At 44.8% G+C, this 18,580-nt stretch overlaps 4 protein-coding genes across 9 annotated transcripts; 3 read left to right on the forward strand and 1 right to left on the reverse strand.

Moving 5' to 3' along the window:
- The first annotated feature begins 545 nt into the window (after nt 1-545).
- si:ch211-110p13.9 (uncharacterized protein LOC562347 homolog) lies at nt 546-2,232 on the forward strand. Of its 2 annotated transcripts, none has more exons than XM_037258016.1 (4): nt 546-914; nt 1,098-1,221; nt 1,341-1,474; nt 1,539-2,232. In XM_037258016.1, exons 1-4 carry the CDS (start codon nt 801-803, stop codon nt 2,181-2,183), a joined length of 1,017 nt encoding a protein of 338 aa, XP_037113911.1. In that variant the 5' UTR covers nt 546-800; the 3' UTR covers nt 2,184-2,232. The 2 variants fall into 2 exon arrangements, with proteins under 2 accessions (XP_037113911.1, XP_037113910.1); XM_037258015.1 differs by having other exon boundaries at nt 547-913; nt 1,094-1,221.
- Nucleotides 2,233-2,548: 316 nt separating this feature from the next.
- Nucleotides 2,549-6,558, reverse strand: rsrc2 (arginine/serine-rich coiled-coil 2). Of its 5 annotated transcripts, none has more exons than XM_037257993.1 (10): nt 6,420-6,558; nt 5,840-5,981; nt 5,688-5,728; nt 4,651-4,811; nt 4,421-4,549; nt 4,246-4,362; nt 4,025-4,095; nt 3,677-3,954; nt 3,472-3,561; nt 2,549-3,396 (listed from the first exon to the last, which is right to left on the reverse strand). In XM_037257993.1, exons 1-10 carry the CDS (start codon nt 6,423-6,425, stop codon nt 3,211-3,213), a joined length of 1,221 nt encoding a protein of 406 aa, XP_037113888.1. In that variant the 5' UTR covers nt 6,426-6,558; the 3' UTR covers nt 2,549-3,210. The 5 variants fall into 5 exon arrangements, with proteins under 5 accessions (XP_037113888.1, XP_037113887.1, XP_037113891.1 ...); XM_037257992.1 differs by having other exon boundaries at nt 4,246-4,365; nt 4,418-4,549; XM_037257996.1 differs by lacking the exon at nt 6,420-6,558 and adding an exon at nt 5,163-5,236 and having other exon boundaries at nt 4,246-4,365; nt 4,418-4,549; nt 4,651-4,834.
- Nucleotides 6,559-7,247: 689 nt separating this feature from the next.
- Nucleotides 7,248-8,879, forward strand: isca1 (iron-sulfur cluster assembly 1). Its single transcript, XM_037258046.1, has 4 exons — nt 7,248-7,402; nt 7,870-7,923; nt 8,021-8,126; nt 8,293-8,879. Exons 1-4 carry the CDS (start codon nt 7,250-7,252, stop codon nt 8,439-8,441), a joined length of 462 nt encoding a protein of 153 aa, XP_037113941.1. The 5' UTR covers nt 7,248-7,249; the 3' UTR covers nt 8,442-8,879.
- Nucleotides 8,880-9,103: 224 nt separating this feature from the next.
- psat1 (phosphoserine aminotransferase 1) lies at nt 9,104-13,851 on the forward strand. The gene is made up of 9 exons (XM_037257991.1): nt 9,104-9,300; nt 10,143-10,203; nt 10,353-10,422; nt 10,870-11,075; nt 12,156-12,328; nt 12,516-12,685; nt 12,837-12,965; nt 13,289-13,426; nt 13,542-13,851. Exons 1-9 carry the CDS (start codon nt 9,106-9,108, stop codon nt 13,642-13,644), a joined length of 1,245 nt encoding a protein of 414 aa, XP_037113886.1. The 5' UTR covers nt 9,104-9,105; the 3' UTR covers nt 13,645-13,851.
- Nucleotides 13,852-18,580: the final 4,729 nt, after the last annotated feature.

Here is an 18,580-nt window from a genome sequence, read left to right on the forward strand (position 1 = left end):
GCCGACAGGACGTGCAAACAGTCATCTGCACTCAGGTAGCTGAGGGCTCCTGAGTGGTGCGCCCACATTTCAGTCCACACAAAATTTAGGAAGAAAAAAACCTTGAAAAACGGTTCATTTACAGGACGCCTAATGGCACCCTTTGGTCACACTGTCATTCTTTGCTGGATTCTTGCTCTCTCTCGCCTACCGGCGGTTTGTGAAAGGGAGAAATCCGCAAAATGAGTCCTTTTGAGGCTAGCCTGGATTTGTTACCTTGGTGGCGGTGACACCACTCTCCATTTCCACAGGTCGGCATAGAGGCCCGGTAACATCGCAATGAACATTGCGGCCGCGATGGCCCCTGTGTGAGCGTCATTTTAGTCAAGAGTTCAAAACGCTACAAAACAATCGTTTGATATTGAAACTTTCCCTCGTCTCTTGGACCTAAAAGTTTTTGTCGAAGTTTGAAGGGTGCATCGTTTGATTGGATTGGAGCGCCCTCATAGAAAAGCTGAGACTCCAACGAGGAGAAGGGACGATGAGCAAATGAGTCTAGATGAGAGGAATGAGGGGAAAAAATACTATTCAAACCACAGCATCCAAGAATCAGCCGACACAATTGAATTCCAATACTCCGAGACCCATAATCAACCCAGGAAGATCGTGAATTCACGCAGGAGCGCGTTAGCTCTTTATCGGCCACCGTACTTAGGAGATGCTAGCTAGCAAGCGTGCTGTGTTTATCTAGCGAGGGAGTCGAACTCCAGTTCCCCCTTTATGTCAAACTAATCTGCTAGTATTGTGCGGGGTGGGGGGCAATGTCGAACTTTCGCTACTTGTCATTGCCGCATAGGGACGTAGGCTCGAGGAAAATTCGTTATCTTTACTTGGCAAACGAATCGGCTTTCACACTTACAGACTGTCACCAAAAGGTACGTGGACTAGCCATATCCATATTTGTTTGGGGCAACTTTGCTAAGAGTCTAGTCGTGCCTTTTAATCACTACTGGACGATAACCACGGCTGAATGGCTCATTTAAAGTGTGCATGTTTCTAGTTTTCACAGATGTGGTCTCAAACTCTAAAAAGAGTTCAACCTTTTATTTCTTCCGGAGTCGGTACCTCTTTTTCTAGGTGCCGACCTCTTGGCCAAAACGGATGTCCGTTCCGAGAACCATCCCAGGCATCACGCTAAGTTTGCCAGAAAAGGCCTCGCCACCAAAATTCACTTCTCTTCTGGTAAACACGACAAGACAAAAAAGCAATCAATCCAAGTGGTTTGGGTGACATCAGGCATCAATCCAAGTGGTTTGGGTGACATCAGGCAGGCGTCTTGTGTGCTTTTTGATGTTTGTCAGCCTTCAGGTTGCGCGGCTTGAAGGTGGCTGCGTCCAGCAACGGCTTGTGGTTCTACACCATTCACGGGCTTTTCCGCATTGCCTTTGAGATGTATGCCAAGCGGGAGCAGCTGCTGGTCGTGGAAAACTTCCAGGTAGGATGAGACGATTGTTCCGCAAAATGACAAACACTGAGACCCTTCCTTTGGTCTGTTGCAGGATGCGTGGAAATCTCAGATGAGCGACAGCCTGCTGAAGACCAGTTACAGCCTGTGCGCGCAGCTAGACCCATTGGACAGCGGGAGTGAAGTGCCAGATAAACAATCACCCAAGCGGCCGGACAACACGAGTCGAGACGTTGCAACGGATCACGCTTACTCCATGCAGCGGAGCTCTCAAAGCACATCTCAATTTGGGAATAAGCTCCAGAGTCTGAGTGACAAAGTGGCAGCCAAAAAGTTCACGGAGCATAACCTGGAACTGGCCCTGTTCCTTCTGGAGCACGCCGAGCGCTGCCTGGACGAGACGGCGGAGGGGCGAGATGCGGCCGAGGTGGCGCTGGCGGACTGGCTGGGGCGCCGCTTCGCCGCGGCCCACGCTGACATAAGCCGGCGGGTCGAGGCCTTCAAGGAGCGCCACATCCAAAGGATCGGGGAGCTGCCGCCTGCCGAGGAGCTGGCTGTGCAGCTGTTCCCCGACGCCATGAGGACGCTGCTGCTGAATTGGATGGGGCTGAGTCAGGAGGAGGACTTGGCCGAAAGGCAAAGTCAGTATCCCATCCTGCTCCTCATCTTGGAGTTTGCCAACCACAACCTCATCACTGGCGTTGCACATGTGCTCTACTCCACTCTCATTTGCAAGTAGGTTGTCTCATTGGATTGCAAAGGGATAGAAGGAAATTTAAACATTTATTAAAAAAAAAAAAAACAGCACTTTTTTTGCCAATTTGAACCATTTTTGCAGGTTGCACAAGGAGGGACTCTCGTCATCCCAAATGTACGACAGTTAGAAGCTGGCAAGAATTTCTTTGACTCATTCCACGTACATATTGTTAGTGTTTACCCAACAAGGGATGTGAACCCATTTGTAACCTCATTGGAGCATATCCCAAGTTTGCTCTTAAAATTATGTCTCGCAACACAAAGCACAAAACAATATCAATAAAAAAAAAAGCTTGTAACTGGTAGAACTTACAAAAACACCCCACTCACAAATCAAAGAGTCAAATATAGCCTTCCAACAGTCATTTATTTAGGTTTGAAATCGCCTCTTGTGTTTGCGTGTGGCACTCTTGGAAAGAATGGAGCATTTTTTAGAGTCCAACTTAAATCAATTCAAATGCTACATGCAAACAAATTCTATAGAATTAGTATTTGTGGGTTGAAATGTTTTAAGGGGCTCTCCCCCCCGCTCCAAACAGTTTTGAGATTTGAATGGGTGTTAAGGCTATAAACAGGTCACACGTCATTCTTTTCCCAAACGACTTTGGGCTTTCGGAACAAATCTTTTCAAGTAAACTTAATTTGACCTTCTGGAGACTTCAGCATTCACGTCCAACATTTCAGTATTTCCACTCTTTTGCCGCATGTTGGATAAATTCACAACGTGTTTGAAATCAGAAATCAACTCAACATTTCCAAGGACTTCTGTGCCTTTTAAAAAGTCTCTATTTGCCAACCAGGTTGCAGTGCATTCAAGGTTTACCCAAAAGGCCAATACTCCAAACTTTTTGAGGATTACTGAAGTTTCAATTTGCACGTGTAAAAAAAAAAAAAAAAATAATAATAATAATACTACCGCAGCGTTGTCCATTTTGAGCCATGTATGCATCGGTAGGACTTCTTATTTACACCATCCTGGAGGAATAAATTACAAAGTCCCACACAGACCCCTAGAAAGAATCCATTCCACGAGAAAATGCGGAGGAGAAGCCGAGGCCCATGCCGCGTTGGGTGTGTGTCTGCGATCGTGCCATCTCGTACTGCACGTCCAGATTGCGGAACACCTCCTCCTGCTTCTGGAGGGTCTTCAGCCCTTCGTCGTTGAGTGGTCTGGACGCTTCACCCTCCTCGTCACCCTGGCGGAACCAACGGCGGGAATGGCATGATGTCGACAAGGTGGAAATATGGGCGGGAGGGAGGGAGGTACTCACCTTAATGCCCATTAGTTTACGAAATTTGACATTTTGGTCCTTGTTGCCAAAGTTGAGATTCTCCCACAACTCGGCCGTCTGGGACTTGTCCTGGAAAATATCAAAAGACGTCAATGGGGAAAGAGAAGAAAAAAAAAAAAGCCCACCGAAACATCACGAGATGTCGCTTTGTGTTCATTGATGTCAAGAAAGAGGAAGATTTTACCCCGTCCTTCTTTCCCTGCCACAGCTTCTTGCGCTTCTTCTCCTTGTCAGCAAACTTGCAAGGGTTGACAGCGGACGGGTTGTAGTAGCTGGGCACGGCAACGCCCGTCTCTGCCAGCGCCCTCGCCTGCAGCGCCGCCATCTGCGCCGCCATGGCGATCTGCGGCGTCACCTGGGTGCCCGACGCCAGCAGGGCGGCCACGTTGAGGGCGTGGTTGGACGCGGCGGCCACGGCCGAGACAGTCGTCGGGGTGGCTGCGATGGCCACCGGAGAGGTTGCTGGGAACAAATCAAGGCCTTCAGCGCAAAGAAAAGCAGCAGCAGCAGCAGCATGCAGCCCAAGCCTCACCTCCGATAACCTCCTGCTGATGTTTTTCTGACAACTCCTTCTGCTCCTGGAGCTTCTTGGCTCGCTCTAACCTGTAAAAGACATAGCAAGCAAGCTTATTTGGATGACATTTCCAACTTTATGAGGATGGACTTTGATTGGACGCCTGTTTTGAAGCGAGGCTCAGCCGTGGTTTTACTGGGTGCGGCTTGCTTCCAGGGACAGCAGCGCGCTTAAAGTACCTTCTGGCTAGGGCCTCTTGTGCGTCCATGGCTGTGTTGCGGCCCCGGAAGATGGGCGGATTAGCGGAGCCGCTTCGACTCCTCTTGCGCACCTTTTCGCTCTTTTTCCTTTGCTCCCTGGCGTGAGCACAATGATCCATCGGGTCATGACATACACGTTTGCAGTAATGGTCACCTGCTCCTGCTCCCGCTACGGTAACGGTGTTTGGACCTGGAGCGCGACCGCGAGCGAGGCCTCCTCTTCCTGTCGCGGCTGTGCGATCGTGACGAGCGCCGCCTGTCCCTGCTCCTGCTGTGGTGCCGCCTGATGGGGGGGAACAGACTTGCCGTGATGAAGTTACTAGCGTACTTGGCAAAGTCGTGGAACGGCTGTGTTTTAAGCCAACAAGCACTGGCCAGGCTTACCTCTCTCGCGAATGCGACCGGGACGAGCTGCGACCCCTGGAGGACCTCCTGTCTTTGCGCCGCGACCTCTTGTCGCCGTCCTCGGCAGAGAGCCTCTCGTGGTGGTGCTCGTCCGCTTGCTTGTGCGATTTGGACGGCTTCTCCGGCTCTCTCTTTCGTGCCTGTTTCAAGAAGAAGTGGGTCTCTTTCAGGAAAATAGTGCAACAAAAAGAGTTAGTACCATGGCTTGCAAGGACATCAATTGCTTGTACATTCAGACATGATGACAAAATCATTGGCGCTGACTCTTTAAGGATATTTGAAACCTTCAGTCAGCATTTCTTATTCATAGTATCCGCCTCACAATCAGGGACTATTGTTTTTTGTTTTTTTGTATGACACTATGCTACAGTGGCCATTTGAATAGATACAAGACGGCACTTTATTACACATAAGCAGAGAAACGTCAACTAGACTTATAAATTCGTATGACAGGTGAGAAAGACATGAGTGTTTGAATAGCAAATAGTTACCTGTCCCCGGAGTAGACATATTATTTTGCTATGTCAGCAGCCTCCTCTGTTCAGTCTCTTCATGCTTTAGCACGCTGAGTGTGATTTATCGTAGAAATGTTATCATGTGGTCTACGCACACAATTTTAACAAAAGTAAAACTAAAAGATTTAGCTCATCACTACAGAATATGGTTGCAAATAACACATATCCGAGGATGAAATGTCAAACCCACGCTCATCTTTTCCTTTCTGACTTAATTTTGTCCGTCCCACTCAGGGGTCCCCAACCTTTGCTTTTAACCTTCCATAGGCAGCCACCGTAAAGCCTTGACAAAATGCTGCAAATTCTTTCCAAATGGATTGAATCTGACACCAATACGAATATAGTGGAAAATATTGCAATATATGCAGTCCATGGTTGGGGACCACTGATGAAATACTCACCGTGGCCACCGAATTAACAAGTACTAACAACCGATACGCTTCAAAAAGACACATGAAAATGTGCTTTAGATTTAAAGAAATGAAGCGAGTGATTATTTACCTCTGTGCTCCTGCTGCGACTCCGCCTGTGTTTCCTGTTCCCTGGAATAGGACAAAAGTGGAGCAAATGACTCCTTGGTTTTGCTCTGTCTCTCTTGTTGTTGTTTTTGTCTACAGCGGATTTCTGCAAACTGTACAGGTGCATTTACTCACGTTTTCTGTCCCTGGATCGAGACCTTGAACGTGAATGGTGCTGTTTGGAGCTTCTGGGCGATCTGGAGGATTCCGTGTTCTTCCTTTTGCTGTGATGAACCGGTGAGTTGGCTCTTGTATTGTCTACAAAGTCGCCACTAGCCTGAAATTCAATTAAAAAAAAGAAACATTAGTGGCATTTCAGCGAGGCTCACTGGGCCACAGACAAGTTATGGTGCAGACTTGTACATTCAAATGAATGCCCAATTTGCCGAAATACCCGATTGCAAAAAAACTACCGTCGTGTGCCTTGACGTCTAGGTACATCCAATCTATGATTTTTTATTTTCAATAACAAATAGCATGTTGACCGAACTACAAAAAAAAATAGTTGAACTTGAATAAGGTCATTAAAAACCATGGTTGGCCATCATTACCACCTAGCAGCTTAGCTAACTAGGCCTCTACGGCCAAAGTAATTCATTATTCGCCATTTTTAAGAACCTTTACGTCTAAATAACATCGTAAAGGCGACGCTACAGTCATTACAATGGTGTTGTGTCAATGTATATCGCAAATAGCATTATGTAGTTGGACTTACAGACATAATAGTGGTAAGCTCTTTGCGTACACACACTCGGCTTTTCGTCGACGCTAGAATGTGACTCGGATGTTAAACTGGTTTAGCTTGCGAGCCGCGAAGCTGAACTGAACGAACGGGGTTGCCAGGTTTCATGAAAAAAAGAAAGCCACCGATGTTAGTTAACGTTTGGTTCATGAAGAGAGCAGCGATGACAAAGTACGTAGCGATATCTACGCTTATAAATGGTTCAATTCATACAAAGTGTTACTGCTTTTTGGCCTTTATTATCTTAGCATTTTATGACACGACGAAATACTGAAAGGCAACCAAATTGGCAACCTACTGTAATCGCTTTACGACGCAAATACGCACGCGTAATCACCCACATTAGAAAGTAGTACGTTGTCCTGATTTAAATCGACTCTGAACTCCATTATTTAATTATAGTTTGTGTTAAGTTTTTGGTGTGCGGAAATTGTTGATTTATCTAACATTTGTGGGGTTGACAAAAAGGCAGGCTGATTATTTTCTCTTCCTAGCCTTTATACTAAATCAATCAGGTTAATATCTAGACTGTTATAGTTGACACTTTTTGGAGAACGTCAACTAAAACGTCGCTTTGAATTGCCGAATGGACAAATTCATGTAACGTGACTTCACCGAGTAACGTTGAGATGGCTTTTAAGATGTTACAAAGTGGAATAATAACAATTACAGAGAGCGGTTAATTAAAAAAAAAAAAAAAAAAAAAAAAAAAACAGACATGCAAGATGAGTTGAAGGAATACGAAACGTCATATGCGTAGTTTTTAAATTAAATCAACATATGCGTCATTGAGTCACGGTGTCATGGTCCTCGAAGGAGCCAGTCATATATTACACGCATGCGCAGTCCATTGTTGTGATATTCGCTTGATCAACATGTCTGCCTCCATGGTACGAGCGACCGTCCGAGCGGTCAGTAAAAGAAGGATCCTTCCCACTAGAGCTGCTCTCACTTTAGTAAGTCCATAAACCTTTGCTATGCAAAGTATGGGGACGAGTATGTAACGAGAAGAAACTCTTTTGTGTATCACTCCTACGTAGCTAAGCTAAACTAGCAGGAGAGTGTGACGTAATGTAATGTATGACGAATTAACGACGAGTTCTAAATGTCGTTCTTGTTTTGAATGACCTCACTGAGCCTGTAAATGTATTGAACGCTTTTCCCGGCGGCTGAACTTGCCCCATAAAACTCGTCAACTATGCTATTAGCCGCTCATGCTATTTGTTTCGTAACGTCATTGGCAGTTGAGTTGCCCAACTGCTTAGATAACGAATCTGTCAAACCCTCCCTCACTGTCGTCATAGGTTATTTGCAAGCATTGCACTTGGACTATATTTATGTTCTCGTCAAAGATTATTTTATTTTTTTTGGTTGTCAGAAGGCGTCGTTTATTGCGCTTCTTGATGCAATGTTCTTTTTCTAGACGCCTTCCGCTGTGAACAAGATTCGATGCTTGTTGCAGGACAAGCCAGAATATGTGAGTAATGCCTATGTTCATATATTGGTACTGTGTGGCCCAAAAAGCAAGTGAAAGCTGCTCTTGTTACGAAGCCCAAGTGTTTTGTTTCTTCCAGATTGGTTTGAAAGTTGGCGTGAGAACGCGTGGGTGCAACGGGCTGACGTACACGCTGGAATACACCAAGCAGAAGGAAAATTGTGATGAGGAGGTGCAGCAGAATGGTAAGCTATCCTGTTTTTTTATTAGTTCTACCTAACATTTTCTTGCATTGGTTGCAGTATCTGTGATTTTCCTCTTTGCTAGCCAATGTTCGCTCTTTGGCGCCAGTATTTGTGATCGATTTAACCAGACACTTTATTTCCACCCCTTCCATGTGCACCGTGGCAGGCGTGAGGGTGTTCATCGCCAAGAAAGCCCAGCTGACCCTGCTGGGGACCGAGATGGACTTTGTGGATTCGAAGCTGTCCAGCGAATTTGTTTTCAACAATCCCAACATCAAGGGCACGTGTGGCTGCGGAGAGAGCTTCAACATCTGAGCACGGCTCACCTTCCCAAACCTCGTCCCGTCCAAAGCCAACAAACAAAAGACTCCGCGTGGACCATGGAGAGCCAGTCTTGTGACCACTGCAGACTACGCACACATGCTTGCAAACCTTCAATCGAATGCACCCAATCACAATTTACCACCCACCACCTTTGGTTTGATTTTGTCCTACTTCTGTCGTTTTTTTTCAAGGGAGCCTCCTTATCGCCTACTTTGCAAGAGAATGTTTATTCATTGTAGTGGCAGTCTACTGTTTTAGTGATACGCACACATTCTTGTACTTTTTCACATGAATTCAAGATGTAGCATCTTGAAAATGGCTTTATCAGTTTGTATCGTCTTTTGAAATGGACAAAGAATATTTATCGTTGTGTGTAAATATAGAGTGTGAATAAACGAAGAACCACAGAAGTGCTCAATAAAGTTATGTTGTGTATGCGTCACATGAAAGCGTATAATGTTGGTTGGATAAGAAAACCTGTTTTACTTTGCCTTCTAATGACAGCAAAACACAAAACTAAACAAACAATAGCGTGATCACACAAAAGATTTTCATACAAGCCGTGTCGCGAATTGGGAGGCTGCGAGTAACTGATGCCGCTTAAACGCACCACAAGGTAATTTTGGCCTGTCCGAGCCCCCATGAACCTTCCTGCATGACGTCACCTCGGTTGAGTGGTGAAAGAGGAGAGCAGCAAGCAGCTCGAGTGCAAGGCATCCACGTCGCGACCACTTTCGCTCTCAGTCTCCCCCCTTTTTCTTTTTTGGTCGCCTTTTCGAGCACCATGGAGCCTCAAGTCAACCAGAAAACCATCAACTTCGGAGCCGGTCCAGCTAAACTCCCGGCGCCGGTAAGTTTGAGCTTTTTTGCTAGCGACGTCAAGTCTCCATTCGAAAGTGCGATCCAAATTCAACTTTTGCTGGATGAGCGCATTTAGAGGACTGTTCATTCATGAGAAAACCAAATGTTAACACAGAGGACAAAGCACAGTTAGAACCATAGGCGAGATCAGTGTAAATGCAATCCAAATGGGACTGCTGCATGTCTTCTTTTTGGCCTGACTGTGTGTCATGGTGCAAAATAGTGCTTCCCCTCTTCAAATAAAGGTGTGTGTTTGTTGGGATTGCACGCGTCATAAATTGTCTTGACTTCCTCCGTTGAAAAGGGCCGAAAAGAAAGGCTGCTCGTGATCGGAAAAATGCAAGAGCAGCAGGGCGGGCGGGCGGCCATTGGACGGCCGCCCGGCCGGCCGGCAAGCACACTTTAGCATCGCTCAGCAACAAGCTGAAAAGCAGCAGTTGAGTTGCATCAGCTTTCCTCCTTCTCCCTTCCCCTTCTCCCTTCTCCTTCCCCTTCTCATTATCATTCATGTGGAAACGGCGTGCGATCCGTTTCTGCCTGCCAACCGAACATTCACTTTTTCACCACTTGGCACGCATGACTCGTTTTCTGAAACGTGTCAAATATTTAGCTTGAATTTTGCCAAACCGCTGAAGCACTCTCAGCTGTTTTTAAAATCTTTTGGGATTTTGTTTTTAAATGAAAAAATATGTAGTTTTCAGGTTCTTTTCTGCAGTCATGGTTGAATTTTTATTTTGTTCATTGCAGTGTTCTCGCAAATCAATAGCTTTTTTTTTTTTTGCTGCTGCTGCTACTGCATCATGACCTGTTTTATTTGGACACATGCTGCAGGTGCTGCTTCAAGCCCAGCAGGAGCTCCTCAATTACAGTGGCCTTGGGATCAGTGTTCTTGGTAAGAAGAAGTGCACCCTTTTCTATGAACACCCTAACGACAAAGTCTGACTTTTATAATGCTTTTTGGAGGTTATGATGAATTCAGATCACATCAAAGATGGGATGTTGATGAATTCATTTACAATGAAATAACTTTTGTTCCCTCAGAAATGAGCCACCGATCGCCAGAATTCAACCAAATCATAAATAAAGCAGAGAGTCTCCTTAGAGAGTTGCTGTAAGTGGAAATCTGGTCCCATTTTACGTCAACGTTAATTAAAGAAGTGTATTAGTGATGTTGACAAACGTATATAGTTTACTAATCAATTATACCTCATGTTAAAAGATTAAAATCACACGGGGATGGGTTAAATGCAGAGGACAAATTTCACCACACCCAGGTGTGTGTGTGAGACTATCATTGGGACTTAAAAAAAAAAAAAAAAAATGTTAGTCTTTTAAACACCCATTTTTATAACCATTACAAGTGCATGACATATTATTATTCATATAAATAATCATTTTGCTGAGAAATGTCTTGTTTTTAATTCAGTGAGTTTAGAAAAAAATTCAATCACCAATCAAGAAAAATAAACAAATGGCTGTTTTTGCAGTTTTAAAAATGCATTCTAATTTAAAAAAAAAAAAAGTAAATGTCAAAAATGAGCCGCTGTCATCCCCACAGAAACATTCCCGACAACTACAAGGTGATGTTCCTGCAGGGTGGCGCATCGGGCCAATTCAGCGGCATCGCCCTCAATCTGATGGCCCTAAAGGAGGACAAATGCGCCGACTACATCGTGACGGGCACGTGGTCAGCGAAGGCCGCCAAAGAGGCCGAGAAATACGGCAAAGTCAACGTAGTTCACCCCAAGCTGGATAGTTACACGAGTGAGTGAGTGAGTGAGTGAGTGCGTGTGTTAACCCATATACTCTTTTAGCGTGTAACAAGAAAAAATTTTGATGCCTCATGATGGAAAAGCCTTTTTTTAATACAGTAATCCCTCGCTACATCGCAGTTCATTTATCGTGGCTTCAGTACATTGCGGATTCCCCCCCCCTCCCAAAAAAAAAAAAAATTCTAAATTGAGGAATTATGGCACAAAAGTTGCCAGCAGAAGGCAGGGAGTGCCCACACAATTGCAGTACGAACACGTGTTGTTAAGAGTTCTAAAAACATATTTACAGTATTTTACCTTGTTATAAAATATTGTGATGATAATAAAAGAGTTCTAAAAACATATTTACAGTATGTACACTTCTACCTTGGTATAGAAAAAGTTATGATAAGAGTTCTATAAACATATTTACAGTATGTATACTTAAACTACATCTACATATGTTACACACACACGTATCATATTTACTATATTATTTATACATTATTTTCTGTATGCCATTTATACTATTAATATAGTATTTACATGTTTGGAACTATTATTTAATGTTCTAATAATAACATGCACTTGTATGGTTTAATCTACATTTATTTATACACCCAAAAATATATGTATGTTAAAAATGAGAGGGTGACACGACTTTGCGGATTTTCACCTATCGCGGGTGGTCTTGGAAGCAATGATCCGCGATGAACGAGGGATTACTGTATTTATTTATTTTTCTCCTGGCTGCAGCTTTCATTTGTGTTGGCGATTGCAAACGTGCTGTTGTGAGCTGTCATTCTGCTTTGCAGTACACACGCGGCACTTTATTTTCTTCACAAACGGAGACATTCTGTCTCTAAATAAAGACGAAAAAAATAGGACTCAAGTGCTAACAGGTCCTGTATTTAGCACTCGGATGGGGAATAGCGCTCGCGCCTCCCTGAATGTGTTGCATCATGGTGTCAATGCGCATTGCGTTCCTATTCTGCCAAGTTACTGCTGTTTTTTCATCTCGATCTCAAGCACAAATGTACCAGACGTATCGGTCTTGGTGAGTACTCGTGCTGAATGTGTCATTTTCTTCCAGAAATCCCCGACCCGAGCAGCTGGAGCCTAAACCCGGCGGCGTCCTACGTGTACTACTGCTGCAACGAGACCGTGCATGGCGTGGAGTACAACTTCACGCCCCAAACCAACGGGGTGACCCTCGTCAGCGACATGTCCTCAAACTTCTTGTCAAGGCCCGTGGACGTTTCCAAGGTGAGAACACCTGCGAGCGACAAATTCCGCAATGGCAAAAGTCAGCGGGGCACTCGTTGGTGACTTTGCCCCACTAGATGTACTTAGTGCAAAGTCTTGGCTCGATTGAGGAGCCGAAAAATGAGCAGAGGGATCGTCAGCGACTCGTGTCATCCTGGGAGTGATTCCGGTGTATTTTTCTTTGCAGTTTGGTCTGATTTATGCCGGCACTCAGAAGAATGTGGGCTGCGCCGGGGTGACCGTGGTCATCGTGCGCGAGGACTTGATAGGCCATGCCCAGAAAGAGTGTCCCATCATCCTGGACTACAAAGTGCAGGCTGAGATGAAGTCGCTGTACAACACCCCGCCCTGTTTCAGGTCGTTTATTCTTGAAAAGAATGATTTTGCATATAATACAAAACTAGATTTAAAAGCACAGATTCAATCCCTACCCCACGTCGCTCTCAATTCCACATAACATTCCAACAATCGTCAATGTTGTGGTTTGAAAGTGTGTTTTCATGCGCAGCATCTACATCATGCGTCTGGTTCTGGAGTGGATCCAAGAAAATGGCGGCGCAGCTGCCATGGCGGCGCTCAACAAGCGGAAGTCGGACATGATTTATGACATCATCAACTCTTCCAACGGCTTCTATTGGTAAGTAGCCAAGTTGTTGCTGTTGCTGACATGTTTATGTTTACATTGACACCTACGCCAAGAAATTGTGGCTGTCTTCTGTAATCCTCACAAGTTACATGTACAGGTATTAAAATAAAGGATGACGCTTGCAAAAATGTCAACGTCAACAACAGAGTGGAAGTTGGCCAATGTGCTTGAAAGAATTTTTTTATTTTTTTTAGGTCCTCTCATAAAATTATGCGGCGGCCCAAATAACGCCCACAAATGAAACTTCAATAGATAAGTGTCTATCAAAATGAAAATGTGTCTTATGTATGTATGGGGTTTCCTCCACCCACTAGCTGTCCAGTGGACGAGCACTGTCGAAGCCGCATGAATATTCCGTTCCGTATCGGGAAGAAAGAGGGCGACGATGCCTGGGAAAAGGAGTTTCTCAACGGGGCATCCAAACGTGGAATGATCTCTCTCAAGGGACACAGGTTAGAATTTTGCCACCGTTCCCCAGTACTGCACCGTGGTGTAGCATATCCACACTATGTTTTTGTACGATTGCCAACTGCTGCAGTGGTGATAACTGTTTGTCTCCCCCTGCAGGTCAGTTGGGGGTATCCGTGCCTCTCTGTACAACGCCGTAACACTGGAGGACACGGAAGCTTTGGCCAAGTACATGAAGGAATTCCTAAAAGCACACCAATGAGCTATCCCGGTATAACTTGTTCACTTTCGACAAAAATAAAATGAAATAGCGGTTATGGGCCAAAAGGTGGATGTTGATGACATTGTTTGATGCTAACCACTTGGAACGTGCACAGCCACGCTCGGTTCATCCACTGATGTTGTTTTAATGTAAATACCATTAGTATGTTTAACCCTTGCAATACAATCTTTATTCTTTCTGGTGTCATTTGTTGTCTCATTGGTCCTATTAGGAAATGAGGATCGACAGAAGCGAAAGATGAATTTGTTGAATGTGCCTGCAGGTGGTGCTGTTTAATTAAATAACTGATTTCAAGAGCTCAAGGACGACGTCCAAACGAGTATAAAGTAGATCAAATGCACTCAGGGTAGATGAGCTTTCATTAGTTTTGATTTGATTTTCAAGAAAATATTTGAAAAACAGTGAGAGCAGCGGTTTTAAATTGACAGCAGAGGTCAGTGTTTCACTTCTCCAATAGCTGGCCGGCCACGCTGGTGGCATTATTTCAAACCGAGATACGTATGAATGATTTGGGGCTTGACTGTTTGGCTACGCGAATATATGTAGAATGCGTCTTGTATCTCATGGTTTTGTATACTACCGTCCTTTTTACATGAATGTGTATGCGCGTGCATCTTGTACATTGAAATGGACCACAAAGCCATTGTTCTGCTGTACAGAACATCAGTTGTTTTTTTAGTGGTTGGGCTTTGAATTGTTTAATTGGCACTATACGTACATCATTGGCAAAGATAAGTGGACAAAGAAAAACAACATTTGTACTAAATTAATCATTTTTGCTATTTTCCTCAGTCCCCAGAAGATCTAACGTGCAGTAGTGGTGAATCACTTCTCTGGTGGGTAATTTTCCTCCGAAAAAAAGATATTTATGACCCTGCATGTGGGAAAGAAAAGAAAAACCCTGCAAGTGTGAGATGAAAGTAGGCAGGCGGGCTTTGCAAGGCGAGTGGGGTTAGAGTGGAAGACGGGAGGTTGCCACGGGATTGTGTGGCGATTGGCGTGGCGTCGAGCCGGCCGCGCTAATGTGAAAGCTAAAGCCGGCGTTAGGCTGCGGTAATGAAAAACACCAGGGAAGACAATATCAAACGGCTCCTCTACATCCTGCAGTGGAGATTAGCCGGCAGCAAAGGAGCGGGCCCCGGCTGGCGGGGAAGCCGAGGCAGGCTTTAGTGCTGCTGATTGAGTCTCTTGTCAAGAGCGACATGCTTGCACTGGGAGAACTTACGACTGTGACTGTCGTGTTTTACACGCTCCGTTTCACAACACATACGCACACAACACTGCTTTGTATAGATACCGACGGAACATGCAGTCTACTTGAGGAGGGAAAAGGCTCTTGAAATTGTAAATTCATCCACAATTATATTTTATCCTCACACTGTGCATTACAGAATATTATGGGAGGATGTTTGTTAGGCTTTTCCTGAATCATTGTGTTGTTGTTCTTTTTAAAATCATAATACTGAGTAGCACAGTTAGGGGGGACATGAACAGTTGTCAGGGTGTCCACTTCACCATGCACTTCCATGTCGAGTCTCGAATGCAAAACAAGTGCACTGCATTTGATGAGAATGAAGGGCGCTGTCTTGATTTGGTCAATTAAGATGAACTGTGACTACTCCTACAGCGGCGCAGCCTTACCTTTCGCAGATCAGCCGCCCATGTCTTTGGCTGTTTTCTTAGTAGTTTCTTGCGTCCTTGTGAGCTCCTGAAATGTCATCGGTTGCGGCCCAAGTACGGTTCCAATTGCACTGCACTGAATTCCCGGATGTTGTTGTTAGCTAGCTTAAAGCAAGAATGCTTTGGTTGGTTGCTTGGCTAGGGACGTATGGCAAGATGCGTTTCGCCCCGCTATCGAGGAATGATCACGTCACGATCCGCAAACATTCCTACCTCCTTCCATCTCGCTCGTCTGTCAATCGATCTTCTTGAATCGATGGGATTTCTGGCGGTAGACGCTAGCAGATAAACAGGAGCGAGAAATTGAGAATCGAGAAATGAGTTTGGCCCCTACGTGGGGGTCATATTTACTTTCTTAAATACCGTGACATTTGGCGTCATATTTTGTGCCCATTATTACAGCTATCGAAAACTAACGAGATAACTCCAACTAAAAGTAAAAAAAACAAAATTTTTGTTCACGAAATAAACACACCAAAGAGCAGCACAATGAATTACAACAGGGCATGAAATGATAATGCGGAAATGATTGAAATATTTGAAGTATTTGTATACAAGCAATTTGAAAAGTCAATTTTGCACAAGTTGTCAATCAAAACGGCAGTCTATTGCCTTTGTAGGTGTCCTTTTTGATGCAGCTTTTGAATGAGATCTCATAAGATGTTGTGCAGGCAGGCAGGCAGGTGCGCCAAATTCAGTGGCCAGTGATGACATATTACGGCCGCGCGGAATTGCAATCATTCCTGCCATTCATCTCATCTCTACTTTAATCCAGTCATTACTATTTGTGATGAGATAAACAGATGACTTGCGACAAGGCAATTTTCTTCAAAGCGCCGACTCACTGTATTTTGCTGTGTGTGTGTAAAATATCAAATCAAGCCGTCGCTCCGTGCGGCTAATCTTGTTAGCACCCGGCCGGCGCACTCCGTTCCGTTCCGTTCCGCCGTGGCTCCTTTTTAATTGCCCCTGTGTTATTAATGAGCGGGGGGGGGGGGGGGGAAATGGCTTCTAATTAGCTTGTCTCCTTCTCAAGCGAAAGCGGTGGCACTCACAAACACGCCTGGGATCATTAGAGCACTTGACTCGTCCAAGTATTTATCTAAATCACAGAGCAACAATTAGCGCGCGTGCGCGCGTGCGTCGTCAATTAGCAGCAGGCGCCATCGATGTGTTGCGCTGTCATTTTTACTGACTCACTCATTGGTGCCACGCTAAGCACGTGAGAGAGAGAGACTGCTCAACTGCACTCCTTCTTCACTTGGACAAATGATTTCATCGAGTGGTGGGTGAACTGCATCTTCAAACCCTGATTGATAATAGGAACGTATTTTCTTCAAATATGAAATCAACTCATTTCTATGAATACAAAATGTCACTAAAAGATAATGATCATTTTCTGTAGCTCGTGGTGTGTTTGTGTGTGCTCATGTGTGTAAGTGCGTAAGGCTAACATTTCATCATTGACAGCGCGCTCCGATCAATTGAATTTGCACCTACAGCTAAGTGAAATGTACGAGTCTTATGGGCCGAGACTAATTGCTGCCAGGTGATTGGCGTGCACGTTGCATGTGTGCATGCGACTGTCGGTCTGCCAACGTCAATACTTGAGTGAATATTTCATGTGCCTGTTTATCTGTCTCTCTCTCTCTGTGTGTGTCTGTCGGTGTGTGATAACAGAATGTCAGCAAAGACAGTGGAGTTAATGAGCTGTATTTTGCTCGTTTTTTTGCTAGCAGGAGAGGTATGAAAAAAAAGTCAGCACAGCACCGTCGTGCGACTAATGTGTTGGTGTTTGCTGTGTTGTGCAACAATGCGTGTGTGCCTCTGCACGCTGCTATGCAAAATGAGATGTAATGACAATGGATGAGAATGCTTATAGAGTGAAATGAAATTTGTTGCATACTTAAACAATATCAAAATTTCTATTTGATACAATAGAAAAGTCTCCAATATAATAGATAAAGAATGTATGCCTGTGGGGATCGTTATATATCTGTCTATGTGTGTTGCAGCACCGTTTATATTCAGACAGCTTTTCCTTAAAAGCTAACAACGCACGAACCAAAAACGTAGGAATTGACTAAATCGTATTTTTCTTTCATTTGGGAATGGGTGTACTACACTACTTTTTAGGCTCGAGGACCTGCGGATAGTAAACAGTTTATGAACACATGTCCTTTTGAATGATTAAATGTCAATAAAGTAGGTGTAAAACGTTTAGAATATTTGCATTTTCTCGTGTGATGTAATGCCGCAGCGTTTCTTCCGGATGCCTGCGTTCTCAGCAGGCACACTCCGAAATTGGAAAGCCAAGCCTTTCATGAAGTTTAATCAGACGCTGTTTGGAGCCTCGGGGGAGCTAGTATTAGTGACTGCTGCAAATCATATCGTCATAATGAGCCCGCGGCGTGCGTGCGTGGCGTGGGAGTCGACCGAACCCGGCGCCCACCGTTTTGTGTTATCGTTATCGTTCCTCTGACACAATATGGACGTCTTACCTCCGCTGTCGTCGCCCATTGGGGGATTGGGGGGGAGCATTGTTTAAACGTCGTCGGCCGGCACGGACAGACTGGGGTTATTTCTCATTTCCAAAAGATCACAGCTGCTGTAAATGCTGCGACGGCACGCCGTGAATGCCAACGGCGGCGTGATTGGCAGCTTGACGCCGGCCGCAGCATTTGCATGGCATTTAGCTGGGCGGACGACGGCCACCCCCAACACCTCGGTGGGTAAATAAGATGACTTGTCTGTTCATACACTCGCATGCACGCGTGCAATCTCGCTCCTCGACAACCAAAACCGACCGTCTTGGCCTGCCAAAGCCCGGCCGGGCGACGCTCATAATTGTGTGGCATTTAAGCACAGCAAAAGGACAGCTACGAGTGCTTTACATTATCTGACCGTCATTAGGTACAATTACAGCTTACCGATGGCGTCTTGCGATGCAAAATGATCTATAGTTATGAAAATGTCAAATGGAACAGATTCGTGCAAGTCATTTTTGCAGTTAATGGTCTGAATCAAAGCAATTTAGAAATAGAAGGGATGGGACTAACAAGGATTATGATGTATAAAGGCGCCATGAGAAGGGGAAAAAATGTACTCATCATGTTACGAGAATAAAATAAAAGAAAAAGTGTGAACAGTCCTCATCTCATTTGCCAACAACTGACTGTGTGTAGCAGAAATAGACAAAGGAACATTTCTCCCTTTCAAATACGTAAAACCTGAA

Source organism: Syngnathus acus, chromosome 9 (genome assembly GCF_901709675.1).
Source record: "Syngnathus acus chromosome 9, fSynAcu1.2, whole genome shotgun sequence".
NCBI lineage: Eukaryota > Metazoa > Chordata > Actinopteri > Syngnathiformes > Syngnathidae > Syngnathus > Syngnathus acus.